General features: G+C 40.0%; 1 protein-coding gene across 7 annotated transcripts in view; it reads right to left on the bottom strand.

Moving 5' to 3' along the window:
* si:cabz01021428.1 overlaps positions 1-16,594 on the bottom strand; it is a 41,093-nt gene extending 24,499 nt beyond the window's left edge. For 2 of the 7 annotated variants that reach the window (XM_073948553.1, XM_073948548.1), the window contains exons 1-3: positions 11,975-12,620; positions 11,139-11,295; positions 5,142-5,298 (exon numbers count right to left, since the gene is read on the bottom strand). In XM_073948553.1, the coding sequence (XP_073804654.1) occupies positions 5,142-5,226 (85 nt within the window). In that variant the 5' untranslated portion in view covers positions 5,227-5,298; positions 11,139-11,295; positions 11,975-12,620. Of the gene's footprint in view, positions 1-873; positions 934-5,141; positions 5,299-8,305; positions 8,532-11,138; positions 11,296-11,974; positions 12,621-12,916; positions 12,976-13,210; positions 13,237-16,236 lie in introns of those variants that run through there. The other 5 variants (XM_073948550.1, XM_073948551.1, XM_073948549.1 and 2 more) reach the window with 5 other exon arrangements.
* Positions 16,595-17,007: the final 413 nt, after the last annotated feature.

Genomic DNA, 17,007 nt, shown 5'->3' on the forward strand with positions numbered 1-17,007 from the left:
TAATAACCGTTTACCTTGTGTTTTGTTTGAATATACCAGTTTTGTTTTTGTGATTAAAATAAAATAATAAAAAAAAAACACATTTTACGTTATCCTCCTTTTATTTACATTTATACATGCATGTTTATTCAGAAACAAAAATCGCACTCTTAAGTAGTTAGGGGGAAAGTAAAGTTACAAAAAATGCTAAAGAATTAGCTATGAATCTATCAAATTTTCAAGGAATTCATTTATACATCTGGCGTCTTCAACCCATGGCTCTGCTACACAACAGTAGGACACTGGTTTGTAAGTGCACAACAGACAGTTACAACCTTCTCTAAAAACGTAACCTCTTCACCATCACATGGAAGTATCATGCTGATGGGCACCGTTCCTGTTAAGATTTTGTATTTTTGACGAGCATTCCCGATTACCCTTTCCGCATGGATTCTCAGATGTGCTATTTTCCAGGTCTCCTCCACATCTCTAGCAGCTAGCTGACTGCAACCCTTTGTGAAGGCTGGTAGTTTGACTTCTGCACACAACATGCCGACAGATTCGTTTATGTCGAAACCTCCGGCAGCCAAAACAACGTCCCCTGGCAGCAAACTGTTGAGAAGCCCACTATGCTCCGTGTTGTGTTTGTCACTTGTCCGGCCACCCCACCCTTTTGACAGGAAACAAATTGAACCTTTGTGTGTAATACCTATCAAATACTTTGTAGTGTGCCCATTGGCAAATTATTTGACTTGATTTAAGAAAAAACTCGCTTCATTTTGGCATATTATTTCGTAAAACAAGACAATACGTTTTGCTTGTCTTGAAAATGCTTCTTGATTTAAGAACTTTTAAATATTTGGACTAGAGACCGTCTTCAACCTCATGTCTCACCTTCTCTGCACGTCGTTCTCTCCCATCTTCAGCTGACCGCAGTGTAGACTTTATTTTCCCCCCTCCTGGTTCGTCTTGCAGAGCGCGCAGTGTCTGTCTGTTTCATTTCTGCGCGGCCCAGACATAGAGATGGTGCCCAGTCTGGGTCGTGTCCGTCGTTTCATATGCAGGTTGGCTGTGGACTACTTCATTCTGATTGCTTGCCGCCGAACCGCGTCATAGGTCATTACCATAAAGTTGACTTGATTTAAACTCTTCTCGACGGCCACACCGGAGAAGACGCGCCACGCTACTTTTCGCCGCCGGTTCTCATTGAAAATGAATGACTTCTGGCTACTTTGACGCTCTCGCCGCTTTCGGTGTCAGTTTGTGATCGCTTCTCAGTTTGTGAACGCTACCCCGCGTCGTCGCTCCACCCGCCCCACTTTCCCGCTCCTTTAGTTTGTGATCGTTCCTCAGTTTGTGAAGTCTTCCCCGCGTTGTCACTCCATCCCCATTCTCCGCTCCTCAATTTGTGATCGCTCTCTCGCGTCGTCGCTCCATCGACTTCCCCCGTCCCCTCAGTTTGTGATCGCTCCACCCCCCCGCCTTTTCATCAGAGGGCCCCGTCAGTGATCCCTGCAGGGGGGCCCCCGCATTTTGCGCTACGCCACTGCACTTAACCTCTTAAAGTATTAACTCACTTATAGAATAAAATTTACTTATAATATACTTATAAATATAACATACAGTTTCACTGCTATGCGGATGACACCCAGCTCTTTCTCTCTGGCAAACCCTCTTCTTGTTTTCCACCTACATCCCTTACAGACTGCTTAGCAGAAATCAAGTCCTGGCTCTCTCTTAACTTTCTCAAGTTAAATAGTTCAAAAACTGAGGTTTTGCTTGTTGGTACCAAATCAACACTCTCCAAAACTGACAGCTTTTCTCTCTCAATTGACGACTGTTCCATTTATCCCTCTAAACAGGCTAGGAGTCTGGGTGTCAACCTTGATAGCACCCTATCCTTTGATTCTCACATCAATAACATCACCCGTTCTGCTTACTTCCATCTACGCAACATTAACCGTCTCCGCCCTTCTCTTACCCCTCATGCCACTGCTGTTCTCGTTCATAGCCTTGTCACATCTCGTTTAGATTACTGCAACTCTCTTCTCTTTGGTCTCGCTCATAAATCTCTCCGTAAGCTTCAGTTGGTCCAGAACTCAGCTGCTCGTATCATCACCAGGGGCCTCATGTATCAACGCTGCGTACGCACAAAAACTTTGCGTACGCCAGGTTTCACGCTCAGAATCGCTCACGTTTGGATTTACTAACAATGAACTGAACGTGGGAATGTGCGCAGCTTCACGGCAGCTTTCTGGCTGGCGTACGCACATTTTTTGTGCGTGTCTGTTTTATTTCCATTGGCGACTTCTAGAGGCAGTTGTGTTAAATTCCTCTCTACAAAGTGTCTTTGAGCCTTGCAATGGCAGCTGTATGAGACAGGTTCATCTAGCATGTATATATGGTTTCCATACCATACAGTTGACCAGCTAAACATTAAAGCACAATTTGCAGTGGTCGCCTGTTTTCCCAATGTAATCTGAGCGATCTACCGCACGCACATTGCTATAAAGACACTATCTGAAGATGAATTTGCATGCGTGAATCAGAAACATTTCCATTCAATAAATGTGCAAATAAAATATGATGCACAGACTTATTAATGATTCCTACTTGTCTTTCTCGTGATAAATAGTAGGCAAAATCTGATATGTAGCGGGGGAAAAAAAGAAGAAAGAGTTCATCAGACGCTGGATTCGAGCCAAGTTCATGCTCGAACGTGTCAAAACATGATCACATGCGTCTTACGAGCACGCCACTGAGACTGTTCAGAGTGCTGCAACATTTTACAGATATAAACCACACTATTTCTTTATTTTAATGCACTCAGTGCGATGTTCAGACCCAACTGTGTTAACCGCATCAGCTAAACTCTCCCACTCTATTTTTTTTTTCTTTTGTTGTTAATTCCGGAGAACAAACTTGCAAATAACACCGCTTTTCTCCGATCTACCTCCGAAAGCAGCACCTCCAATTCACATTCTGTTCAAAGTTTCTCTTTTTGCTTGCTTTTGCCATTGCTTTTTCGTTGGGTTTTACCATTAGCATAGTCATTAGCATATTCATACAGGGGAGGAGGCAGGGAGGGGTTTTGTGCTTGTGCATGTTGCGCTCAGTTTCATGTTCAATCGGATGTACAAAAGAATATGCGTGAGATTCGGCGTACGCAGTGTTTCATACATCTGAATTTTTTTCTGCGTACGCACATTTACAGCTTTGTGCGTACGCAATGTTTTAGTAAGATTTCCACGCAAGTCTTCGTACATGAGGCCCCAGAACCCCTTCTTCTCATCACATCACCCCTGTCCTGCAGCAGCTTCACTGGTTACCTGTTCATTTTCGAATTGACTTTAAAATCTAGATGTTAACATTCAAAGCCATCCACAATCTCGCCCCTCCATATTTGTCTGCCCTCATCCACATTTCTATTCCTTCTCGCACCCTGCGATCTTCTTCCTCCCTCCACTTGTCTGTTCCCTCTTCTCGCCTTTCGACTATGGGCAACAGAGCATTCAGCCGCTCTGCTTCGCGGCTTTGGAACTCACTACCACCTGCCATCAGAAACATTGACACCCTTACACTGTTCAAATCAAGACTCAAAACCCACTTATTTAAGATGGCTTTTAATACTTCATTTTATCTGCACTATTGCTGTGTATATTTTATTATTTCTCTTGTTGTTTTATTGCTCTTGTTGATTGTACGGTGTCCTTGAGTTGCTAGAAAGGCGCCTTTAAATAAAATGTATTATTATTATTATGTCTCCATCCCTTTACTTTGTTTTTTTTTCTATAGTGATTTCAAACAGATAAAAAAAAACACTTTCATAAAGCTGAGATTTAAAACATTTAACAAAAAAATGCTCTACATGTAGAAAAATCCTGGAAGGTTTTCAACAAAAACCTTTGTTGTTAGAAAAAAAAGACACCCCATAAATAAACTGTTTTACAAAAGGTGAGTAAATCAGCTGAAGTCTTCCGTGATTTTTTAATTATTTTAACAATGAGTAGCTTTACAATCAGATTTTAAAATGTTTTACACCCAAAACTGAAGTGTTACATTGAATTAACATAAGCATTTAAAAGCCTAATCAATGATAATTGTAACGTTGCTTGAAAGGTGCTTACCTTTGTGGAAATGTCGAGAGCAAACATACATATACGGAGATATGTTTGCATTGCAACCCAGGCCATCTGACGTCTCTTTTGTTATTTCTGCCACCTTCCTTCCATATCCTTGCTTCCGGGTGGGAAACTTAAAATATTTGTCGTCGTGATTAATTTAGTTTTCTTTTCGATCGTGCGACTTAAGCCTGGTTTATATTTCTGCGTCAAGTGACCGGCGTAACTCACGGCGCAGGCAACGCCCATAGCTGTGCATTTATACTTCTTCGCGCTGCCTCTGTTGGTCTGCATTAACACTTCCGAAACGCTAGTTGGCAGTGAGATGTAAATGTTCCTCTGTGTCGAGTTTCTTCGCTTCTGTTTTGCGTTTCCTGAACACTTCCTGGTTGTACAAGTGACTCAAACTCGCTCATTTTGAGGCAGAAACCGGCGGACGTGCAACAACTTTAACTATGAGGTAAACACAAAACAAAACTTTCCATCCGGAGCTCCTTCACGGGACTCCACACTTGTAAACAATCGCTACATCGGGCTCGTGCCATTCGCGCGGCTCTCGGTCCCGCCCCGACTCGTCAGCTCTACCAAGCCGACCAATCACAGAGCTTGCGCTACGCGTTGTTGCGACGTGTAGTTACATTTTTTGAGAGGTGCACGTCAGCGACGGCGAAGGGCTATGCGTCAGCGCCGTAGCATACGCCGGTGTTTGACGCAGAAGTATAAATCAGCCTTTACTGTTACCGTTCTTAACGCGGCAAGAAGGTACCATCGTGTTTGTTTTGAAAATCGCTCAAACCAGCGAACAGCTATCGCGAAGTCTGATGCAACAAAAATGCCGGCCGACACCCGTAATGCAACTCGCCGGTCACGGGGGTTACGTCACCTGACAAAGACCGATAAACTCAGTTGACTGATTTGCACTGCTAAAATAATATCTGCTTTAAGTTGCCTTATCAAACTTTTGCTGCCTCAGCGCTGTTTATTTCAGCCTTGTAGATGTTTAAACTCATTGCATTTATGATAACATCTCTGAAATCCAACCTGTTTGTTTCCCAGGATCTTCATGTTTTAGTGTGAACACCTCTGTAATCCTCAGATCTTCACTCTCCTGTTTAATAAACGCCATTTTTAACAGGTTTTCCTCCTCAAACAGCTCCTGGTGACGCGAGTGAGTCACTCATTCATTGCTTTAAATCACCTGTTAGGTGGAAAAACAACAACATTAAAAACTAGCACCACAAAGGTGCACAACTAAGCCGTGTTATAGGAGACATTTGCAGTCAGCTTGTAAAGGATTTTATTAATCATGTTCATTGTTCTCATTGAGTTTTCATTCTTTTGACCAGCAACTATAAATCACACAGTTGAAGTCAAAGTTATTAGCCCCCCCTTTTAATTTATTTTTTCCTTTTTAAATATTTCCTAAAAGATGTTTAAGAGAGCAAGGAAATTTTCAGAGTATGTCTGATAATATTTTTTCTTCTGGAGAAAGTCTTATTTGTTTTATTTCGGCTACAATAAAAGCCGTTTTTTAAATTTTTTAAACACTATTTTAGGGACGAAATAATTAGCCCCTTTAAGCTATTTTTTTTCTTGGTAGTCTACAGAACAAACCATCGATATACAATAACTTGCCTAATTATCCTAACCTGCCTAGTTAACCTAATTAACCTAGTTAAGCCTTTAAATGTCACTTTTAGCTGTATAGAAGTGTCTTGAAAAATATCTAGTGAAATATTATTTACTGTCATTATGGCAAAGATAAAATCAATCAGTTATTAGAAATGAGTTATTAAAATAATTATGTTTAGAAATGTGCTGGAAAAATCTTCTCTCCGTTAAACAGAAATTGGGGAAAAAATAAAGAAGCGGTCTAATAATTTAGGGGGGCTAATAATTCTGACTTCAACTGTGTATATATATATATATATATATATATACACACACAATGTTTCGTTTTTTTTTTTTTTTTTAATGATGTAGAAAAATAAGGGAATAATAGAAGCCAATGAAATGTTTTGCTAATACACAAAGCTTTAAAATAAGCATTTTCTCTAGTCAATCAGTCTGGGTCTTCAAAAGATTTCGGAGAAAAAGGTGGGCCTTGAAGTGAAAAAGGTTGAGAACCCCTGGTATAAGTGATACAAGTGTATCTATAGCAGATAAGCAGATATGAAAGAGGACTGAGGCGATAATTTAGTGTAGTTTATGAGCTAATCGCTAAAATTGTAGGGGGGCTGAGTAGAAACAAAATAGACCTATCAACGCCCAGAATTCTTACCGTACGTTTACACCGAAAGCGGTGAGAGCGTCAAAGTAGCCGGAAGTCATTAATTTTCAATGAGAGCCGGCGGCGAGGAGCAGCGCGGCACGTCTTTGCCGGCGTGGGCATGGTTATGAGTTATTATGCTGTTCGGCGGCAAGCAATCAGAATGAAGACGTCCACCGCTTGAGAGGAGTTCAGAGAACACAGACCTGTGAACTTTGGTTCCAACCACAGTTGTTCCCAAGGGTTTTATGATTGCGGTCGCCAGATTTCCAATTAATTACAATGTTTTCTTACAGGAACGTGCATTAAATAAGTTACTGGCGAGTTACTGATGTTCATTAATGTTATATATATTTATCTTAAAAAAGCGGGAATCTCGCGCGACGTGACAGTACAAAACGGTATAACTGCTTCAGGATATATCAGACATATGGACACATTGGATAAATAGAGCAAAGCCGCACCACACGCAACTTGATCTTCCATTATTATATGAATTTGATAAGAAGTGCGCAACATTTTCACGCTAGAAACATGTTTTATGCAGGAATGTTACTGACATGCTGCAACGGCTCCTTTAAATTAAAACGAATTTTGACGCTCTCGCCGTCGGAGCTGAAGGCAGACAGCTTTGTCGCCAGGGCAGCCAGAGCGACCTTGGACGCTCTCGCCGCTTTCGATGTGAACCTACGGTTACATGGACTTTGTCTCAGAAACTGGCTGAATGTAAAGAAGTAATTACTTTATAATTATTGTTCTCACAGCAGTACAACTTTACAATGAGCACAGTTGTTTGTTTTCATTACTTTATTATAATGTTTTTCCAATTTCCATAATTGCAATGCCTGTATTTTGAAATGTTTTTGCAGTCCACTTAGAATCTGACATGGAAATTTAATTTTTCTTTATTGGCATTGATTGTTTTGAAATTCAAATGGCATTAACATGCCTGTGTTTTTTTTATTTCTGTATTAAATATGGCTGTCAAGGATCTTGTTGGTTCATTATGTATGTTGTTCACATGAAGAATTCTGTTTTACAAGAATTTTGTATCACCATCAGTCGTAATGGATAATTTCAGAAAAACACAACAAAAACACTTATGATAATGTCAATAACATTTCATTTCCTTTTAAAACAACAAAATATATGAAGCTGTGTGTTATCCATGTCAAAATTAACCAATTATCTCGATAACTTATTTATTTTCGCAGAATCTGTTTTTTCTGAGACACAAACAGACTCGCTTTTCTGATAGAAGTAAAATTGGTTTTATATTCGCACATTTGTTCATTTGGCAGTCTCTATATTGTTTACCATATTAGAATGAAAGTCTGACTTCTAAACAACATTTACTATCTATTCACCGTGAACAATGTTCTACTTTGATAGTCGTTTACTGCTAATATGATTTCCCTGTTTAGAATTAGCAAGTAATAATTAAATGAAATTATATTATTAAAGAGAAAGTCCAAATACGTGACTATAAAATCAACTTTACCTCAGTCTCTTCTGGCTACGCTAGTGATTTGCTAAACAATGTCTGTGGTTTCTGCTGCAGTTACACTCGAAAAAAAAGTGATTCATTAAGAAATAAATACATAATATCTGAATTATGTTATAAAAATATGCTTAAACTTACACTTCAGACACCATTATTACTACATTTTGTTGACTGAATCTTCACTGGGCCTCTCTTAACCACATAAAGCTTTGAGAAAGAAATGTGATTATCTTTTCCCTTAATGGAAAATATTGTGGTGGTCTTATTTGATTAGTTAAATCCTTTAAATAAAGCAAGGCAAATAAATTGTGATTAATAGGACTCGTAAAGCTCCGTTTCTCTCAACATTAAACTTGCAATCAGATCGAGTTCGTGTTTATGAAACAAAAAGAGGCGCAACTTTTCTGCATTAACTTTCTTTTATTACCTTACCTGAAGCTCTGCAAGTTGACTTCAGTAGCCGTTCAGACATGCAGCAATGCTTCTAAAATTATAACGTGTTTGACTGTTGATATTCTTTCAAAAATCTATATTAAAATATTAACGCGTAATAACAAAAGCTTTATAACAAACATGGTCCAGCCGCTTCACGAATCACAACATACGCGGGAGCGCGCGCGGCTTAATGACGTCACATAGAAAATTCAAAATAAAAGTCCTGTTCAAGCTGCGTATAAAATAAAAATAACATTGAAAATGCACGGCTCAGCGTTAAATTAATGTTGTAATACATAGTTAAATATGATATGCTGCCTAATAATAGGCTGAAAACAAACTTTGAAATAGTGTGAAGTACATATGATTCTGTTTAAAAATCCCAGCCGCTACTCATTGTACACGATTTAACTTTTTATTCCTTTAAAAAAAAATGAACAGTCTGTTTTATACACTTTTGTTTCAAAATAATAAATATTTATAAAACAAATTCTAATTATTTTTAAACACACACACATTCAAATGAATTAGTTTATTGTCATGTGCACAGTAAGGAAACACAATGCCCTGTACAATGAAATTCTTACTTTGCCGTCCACAGTGAAGTCATACATATACCACACATGACATACACATTCATTCATACATTTTCTTTTCGGCTTAGTCTCTTATTAATCCGGGGTCGCCACAGCGGAATGAACCGCCAACTTATCAAGCATATGTTTTACGCAGCGGATGCCCTTCCAGCTGCAACCCATCTCTGGGAAACATCCATACACACCCTTTCACACTCATACACTACGAACAATTTAGCCTACCCAATTCACCTATAGCAGTGGTTCTCAAAGTGGGGGTTGGGACCCCGCGAGGGGTCGCGGGGCAATGAAGGGGGGTCGCCTGGTGATTTCCAAAAATCTATTTATTTTTATTAAACCATAAGAATTAACATATTTTATCCATAACTATACTGAAAATAAAAATAGTCGTTTATAGTTACTATATACTATATAGTTACTATAGTAGCTTATAGTTACTAGTTCTATTGGATTGCGACCCCTGGGGTAATTACATTATATTAAAGGCAGCAATAGCGTCAGATGCATTTTGATTTTATAACATCAGGTTATACTTTCTGGCACATTTAAAGCACTGACACAAATTTAATTGGTGTGTCTGCGTCATTGCATGCAAGGATTCTGTATTTATAACCACCTCAGAGGATATTGGGGGTCGCGAGTCACTGGCATTGTTATTTTGGGGGTCGCGGGCTGAAAAGTTTGGAAACCCCTGACCTATAGCGCATGTCTTTGGACTGTGGGGGAAACCAGTGCACTTGGAGGAAAACCACGCGAATGCAGGGAGAACATAGAACCAGCGACCTTCTTGCTGTGAAGCGACAGCACTACCACTACGTTGCCCCCGACATACACATTTAGAAGTGACAGAAGAATAACTATGAAATGTATGTATATATACAGGGGCGCCTGCAGGATTTTAATCCAAGGTATGCACAAATTCAGCACCGCCCCGCCCCCTTCCGCCAGTCATGTCAAGAAACACTGCTTGCTGCATTATTCAAGGGCATTCGTTATGACATAACTTGTTTCCTTTTTAATTTTAATATTTCGCTGAAATCTAAAGGCGTAATCTTTAAAATTGACATATTACAAAATTTGCAAATATATGACAGAAAATTGTGATAAAATACAATTAGTGAAGCATTAATTAAATCCCCGACAATCATCCACCCGCACAGTTGAGTATTGGACTGGCTCAAACAAAAATAAAAATTGCAGCCTATATTTTTCTTAGAAAAAATGTCTTTTTAAAACTAATTTCGTATATTGTTTGTCTCTTTGTACAAATATTTGTCTTGGTCAGTTATCTTCTAGATAAAATAGAAGAACCAATAACATTTGAAGTGAAGTACTTTAAGGGTGCTTTCACACCTACACGTTTGTTTCGGAACGTGTCTCGTTTGCCCAGTTAGCGCGGTTCGTTTGGCATATGTGAACAGGGCAATCGCGCTCTGTTCCGCGCCAAAGTAATCGCTCCGAGATCGCTTGAATGAGGTGGTCTCGGCTCGATTGAAACGAACCCTGGAGCGGTTCGATTGCAGTAAGAAAGCGATCCGATCCGAGCGCGGTTATATCACAGTGTTTTATGGATATATAATAGGCTTACGGCTATATGAAGAGAGAATTATGAGTAGGGCGGGAAGTTTCGCGAGTCTCCGGATGCCCGCAAACGAGTGATGATCTCCCGGTAATCTCGCGTCTCTCTCCCAGTCCTCAAATAGGCATCTTCGCGCACCCTTCTCACCCCTCCCCACCACATCTCTCCTTAGACACGTCACGCGCGCACCCTGTCAATCACCACCAAACCACCACCTCTCCTGACAGCTGAGCGGGACGCTGCAAAATAAACCCTGACACTCTGACCAATGTAAGGAGAGTTTACTCGCACGTGACTTGTTTTAGCTCTTTTGGTCCGATTAGAAACTTTGCAGTGTGAAAGCGAACCACTCCAAGAGCAACAATGTAACAATTTTAATCTCTGTTTCGGAACAACTGAATCGATTCACAGGTGTGAAAGCACCCTAAAATGACCGCAATATGCTTTAACAATGCCAAACCACGAACTGAACTGTCAAATAAAATAATAATCTAGGCTAAATTAAAGTGTAATGTTCAGTTTCAGAGGGGCCTAAATTAAAAGTTTTACCATGTTGCGCCAGTCAATTACAATTTAATTCATTTAATCAAATAATTTGAAAGAGCAGGACAGGCGTTTACAAATTCGCATATTCGCAACAGCACTGAACATTTACCTCGGTGGAACAAACTCGGTTGAAAGTGTGAAACACTTCAGAAACTCGTGAGAAAGGAAATGTCTGTGTAATGGATGTCCTTCTGCGTTGTGTTTGATGGTTTAAATGAAAGGATCCATACAGCAATGTGGTCGAACTTGAGTTTATTCTTGTCTCTCTGTATCATAAAGAATATAACAGACATCAGTCCAACAAATCTTCACAACACAGAAATGTCTGTTGATCAGTACACAATTTTTAAACTCATTTGTTCTCATTTTTATAGGAAAATGCAGATATGCTACATAAACCTTCTCAGAAATAAATGTAAAGTGTCAACCCGATTAAATTTAAAGCCCTGATTCACATTTTACATATATAATTTATATGTAATGAAAGAAAAAGAAACAAAATAAACATACAGAATTTAATTTGGGCTAGCCATTGTGCTCATTAACTTAACTTATATCTGTTTCCCTCACAATAATGATACAATAATTAACCTTACTGAAGATACTGAATAATCTAAACATCCATATCAATGTAATAATATAGGCATACGTCAGCTATAATGTCGCGCCTACGAGGTCATACTCGCTTATAAATACCTATATTATTTTTCACATGGATGTAAAGAGAACACTATCGAAACTTTAAACACTGAAATAAGAAGAATGCAAAATATTGAAGTAAAAGGAAAGTAATTATGTCATGTCTATTTCCTTTAAACCGCCTTTCAAAATAAAATACCCTTCCGATAATAAAAAAAAAAAGGAACCAATAATCTAGTGCAACAACACACACACGCCACATCTGCTTATTTATGCCAGTCTGTCAGATAAAATAGTTTAAAACACCTTGAATGGTAGCTGTTCCATGCGAGGAGGCCGCGCAGCAGCTGGTTCTGATCTGTCTGATGAACGAGACCGGTTCCCAGGCTCAGGTGCTGATAATGAGACTGCGGTGTTTGTCTCATTAGTTTGAGGCATTTTGTCAAATGTCTCAATTAAGTTTTGCTGTTTTAAAGAGCGTTTACTCATTTTAACCCTGTTTTATAACAATAGCTATCTGAATGGTGATTTTTAGGTGCGGAAAATCCACCAGTAAAACTAAAGCCATTAGATTTCTTTACCCATCTCCCACCATGCAAGTAGCACATACACACTTTAAAACACACACCTTTATTTGTTGTCATTCTTTCTTGCTTTATCAATATATCGTAGTGTATGCTGTTTAATAATCAATTTAAATTTTGTAATAAAAAATTTTAAAAAGCGGCATTAATTCGCGCCCTCTCATGGAAGGTACGCACAGTGCGTACTGCCATACGCTTGCAGGTGTAACGGAGCTACTTTCACTCAATGAAATTGAGACAACACCAAGAGCTGCTTTCCTTCACTTTATATAGTCAACAGAGCCACCTGGAGAAGACAATTAAACACAATTATGTTGTCTTCTGCCTGCACTGCACATCTGACCCCCTCATCAATACAGCAGCATTGTGACTGGTCAAATGAATTGTTTTCTTAACAATATGTAATTACATTAGATAACTTTTACAATTTATACACAATTGCACTTTTAGAAATTATCAATTTAAAATGTGCAGGAAAACACTTTCTTTTTTTTTTTCTACAGTTTCAAGAAAATGAACATTTCTTTATCATAAGAAACCAAACTTAACTACAAACAAAAATGCATGTGCAAAAATTACGCACAACAGAGCCACCTGGTGGACAACAAAAATGTGCGTTGAGTAAAACAAAAGGCAAACAAAACAAAAAGACAGTAAAACGTACCTGGAGAAGACAATTAAACACGATTATGTTGTCTTCTGCCTGCACTGCACACCCGACCCCTATTTACACAAAATAATAAAGTTTTCTCACTGAGAACTGAAGCAACATGCAGACAAAATGGCGATCTGCCATGCGGTTAGCACTTCTGTCAATCTATAGAAAATATAGCATATATGTAATATAATACATAATATTATATATAATAAGTTATATAGTTTTCATAAAAATTATAAACACTTGCTTTAGAACGATAAATATGAAATACAATCAGGAGCAACGCTCTACACAACCTACCCTCATCAATACAGCAGCATTGTGAGGGTGGGAGGGGAAAAAAACGAACTACGGCAACACAAGAGGTACAAAAAGGGGCGGTGTGCAGGTTAAACACTGCCATAGTAAATAAATGAAAATGACTCCAAAATCATTCTTAAAATGATAAAATTCACAAATATGAAATAAAATATTTAAATAAATAAAAATCACAATAGAATTTGAAAAGTGTTATAATTTTAACAGAGTGCAATTGTAACTCTGTTACAGGCGCCACTGTATATATATACACAAATATCTACGAACGTAAACTAAATATAATACTGATTGTGGAGTAAAGTAAACAGATGTAAACCATGTATAGCAGTTCTTAAAAGTGTGCTCATTATGTAAAAAGTGCCTAGTGCAATTGGCTAATGTGCAAACAACAGTATAATGGCCGGAGCAGATTGAGTGCAATTGTATGCATCAACAGTGCAAACTGGGATGGTGAATATAGAGTGCTACTGAGCAGAAAATGAAACTCTTTATGTCCATTGGCTCTCCGTTATCCTAAGTCTGATAGCTGATGGGAAACAGCGCGCCTATACCTCCGCTCTGAGGGTAGGAGTGTGAATATTCTGTGTTGTGGGTGCGTGGGGTCTTTCGGGACGAAGGCAGCTCTCTTGTTTACTGTGCGATGGTAGATAGTCTGCAGAGAAGGCTGTGGGGTCCTGATGGTCTTATCTGCAGTATTCACCACTCTCTGCAGATGTTTGCGGTCCTTTACAGTAGCGTTGCCAAACCACACAGAAATACAGTTGGTCATATATATATATATATATATATATATATATATATATATATATATATATATATATATATATATATCAGAGGTCGCGTTAGACTTTCTTATTGTCCGTCATTTTGATGGAGAGGGTTGTAAAAATTCCGCCATAACCTTTTATTGACCGTCATTTAATTTGCATATTTTCTAATCGCTTTTTTCATTCATATTTTAATAATGAACTTGCACGACGGGCATTTGGCTAAATTATTCATTTATTTATTTATTTGACAAATGAACAATAACTCATATCCGCCTTAACTCATATCTTCCTCCTGCTTCGACCTGAACTGGGTGCTGGCCTGTGCGTAATCAAACGCATCAAGACAAACTGATGCAGAGGCAGTTGTCATTAAATTCTGTTTCTTTGCCTCGGAAAGTCGACTTCTCATGACAGTTTTAATTTTGTTCTGGAGGCTGAAGCCACGTTCTGCTGCCACACTGGAGAGTCCTTGCCAGAAGCGGCCCGAACTTTACAGACAGTCTCGGGTCAGATGTGGTTAACAGGAGTCGGGCCAGTGCTTTACAGCCGCATCACAAAGGCATGTGTGGGAGCGAGCCCAGATAAAAACCCAGATAACACTCGCCGATGCAGAGTCGGAGGCGCCGAAGGGCAACCGAGCTCGGGCTGATTACTACCTGCTATCTGGGTAGCGCCATTTCAGACAGCGTTTTGTAGTTAGGAAACATTTCTCCTAAGGAAGTGATCAGAAGTTTGCTGGATTTTCTAAATGTGGGATTTCCCGGTCTTGCAAGCACTCGTTTCACCGGGAAAAAATACTGCAGCATAAGCTCCTTCAGCACCAGGGGCGCGGCTTCACCCCTCTGCCTTCGGTAGTGCTCAGCTCACAGCGCACTCCAAACCACCTGACCTTGTTGCTGCTTGGCTGGCCCGTAACAACAGCTGTCGGCGACTGAGGATTTTTGTCTGTTTGTTCTTCATAGTCCACGGCATCACTTCCTCTTTTTTTCACCTTTATTATTAATATCGCAACTATTTGGCCGTTTAAAGAAACTTCTTACACTCAGCTGCGGTGAGATTTTTACCACTGTACGCAGCGCAGCAGTGACAAAGAGGAGACAAAACAAGGGCAATCGCCATCAGCTGGACAAGAGTGGGAATAACAGCTACAAATTACAATAGATCACCCTCATCAAAACGACGGATCACCTTCAAATTTTTCTGTCACTGCTGAAAAAATTCTGTCAATGACGGAAAATATTCGGTTAACGCGACTTCTGATATATATATATATATATATATATATATATATATATGTATGTAACCCCGCCGATCCTACGCCACTTAACCCACTCCGAGCTGGTATCGAACCGGCGACCTTCAGCATGGGAGTCGGTTGCTCTACCAAGGAGGCTAAAGACCATGGCCTCTAGCATCTGTCGCTAGAGCACCTTTAGAGGTCAGAGGAGTGAGGTTTACCTGCACAGCACCTACTAGCTGGCCTCTGTTACATATACATACCAAAGCAAACACAGGGGAAACAGTTTGACTTTAAGGGCCGTGAAAGAATGTCCGATGATCAGTTTGTCATGGTCCTAACCTTCGACCACCACCCGCTCCACAATGCACCAGCCCCATACCGGCCATACTCGGAGATGTCACGGTCTTCGATGTTAAGTAACTCATAAGAGGTTTTTGAACTGCACTTTGTCTGACCTGTCACCTTTACCTTTTTGGAGACCCTACCAGGGGCATTAGCCCCCGACAACATAGCTCCTAGCAACACTCAGGCACTCAAACCCCTCCACCACGATAATTTGGCGGTTCATGGAGGCCATCTCCAGGTTGGAGGAAAGTCCTAACCCCAGGTGGAGGAGTTCAAGTATATTGGGGTTTTGTTTAGTAGTGAGGGAGGGATGGAACATGAGATTGACAAGACAGATTGGTGCAGCAGCAGCAGTAATGCGGTCGATGTACCGATCCGATGTGGTAAAGAAGGAGCTGAGCTGAAAAGCAAAGCTCATGATTTACCGGTCAATCTACGTTCCTACTTTCACCTATGGTCATGAGCTTTGGGTCATGACTGAAAGGACAAGATCTCGGATACATGCGGCCGAAATGAGTTCCCTTTGAAGGGTAGCAGGGTGCACTCTTATGGATAGGGTGAGGAGCTTGGAGTAGAGCCGCTGCTCCTCCACATCGAGAGAAGTCAGCTGAGGGGGCTCGGGCATCTGTTTTTGATGCCTCCTGGACACCTACCTTGAGAGGTGTTCCAGGCATGTCCCACCGGGAGAAGGCCTCGAGGGAAACCCAGGACACGCTGGAGGGACTATAGCTGCGTCTCAAATGGCACACTATGCACTTACACACTCAACAGCATAGTATATGTATGTAGTGTTGTCCCAAATGGAGCACTAACATTTTTTCACTAAGCGGAAATTCAGACCGTTTCCCTGATGACGTTTGACGGTCGCCAAATCAGTGAAATAAACGACTGAAGTATCAAATAATACCTGCCATAATTATAACCGCATTCACCATCGGGAGGCGCTATAATCACTCTCGTAGGAGAATTTTGCTTTCACAATCTAAAATAAAGTTATCCAACATCTGCGCCTGGTAGCTCTGCCCCTTCCACTACGTGAGCAACATCCGGGTAATCAAAGTGCACTTATGATTTTTTTAGAGTTTTCAATGTGAACGCACTACTTACACTATTTATACTACAAAATGGCGTAGAATAGTGCATAAGTATGAGATTTGGGATGCAGCTTATGTCTCTCGGGTTGGTGTAGGAATGCCTTGGGATCCCCCCGGAGGAGCTGGAGAAAGTGTCTGGGGAGAGGGAAGTCTGGGGTTCTCTCCTAAGACTGCTGCCCCCGCGACCCGGCTCTGGAAAAGCAGATGAAAATGAGTGAATGAATGATGAAAGAATGTCATTTGTAAAAAAAAAAAAAAGTTATGTTGTACAGAAATACTATAATAATAAGCATTAAAATTCGACATTAAGATCTTAAACGTCCGTAAAAT

This window comes from Danio rerio, chromosome 4 (genome assembly GCF_049306965.1).
Source record: "Danio rerio strain Tuebingen ecotype United States chromosome 4, GRCz12tu, whole genome shotgun sequence".
In the NCBI taxonomy this organism is placed as follows: Eukaryota; Metazoa; Chordata; class Actinopteri; order Cypriniformes; family Danionidae; genus Danio; species Danio rerio.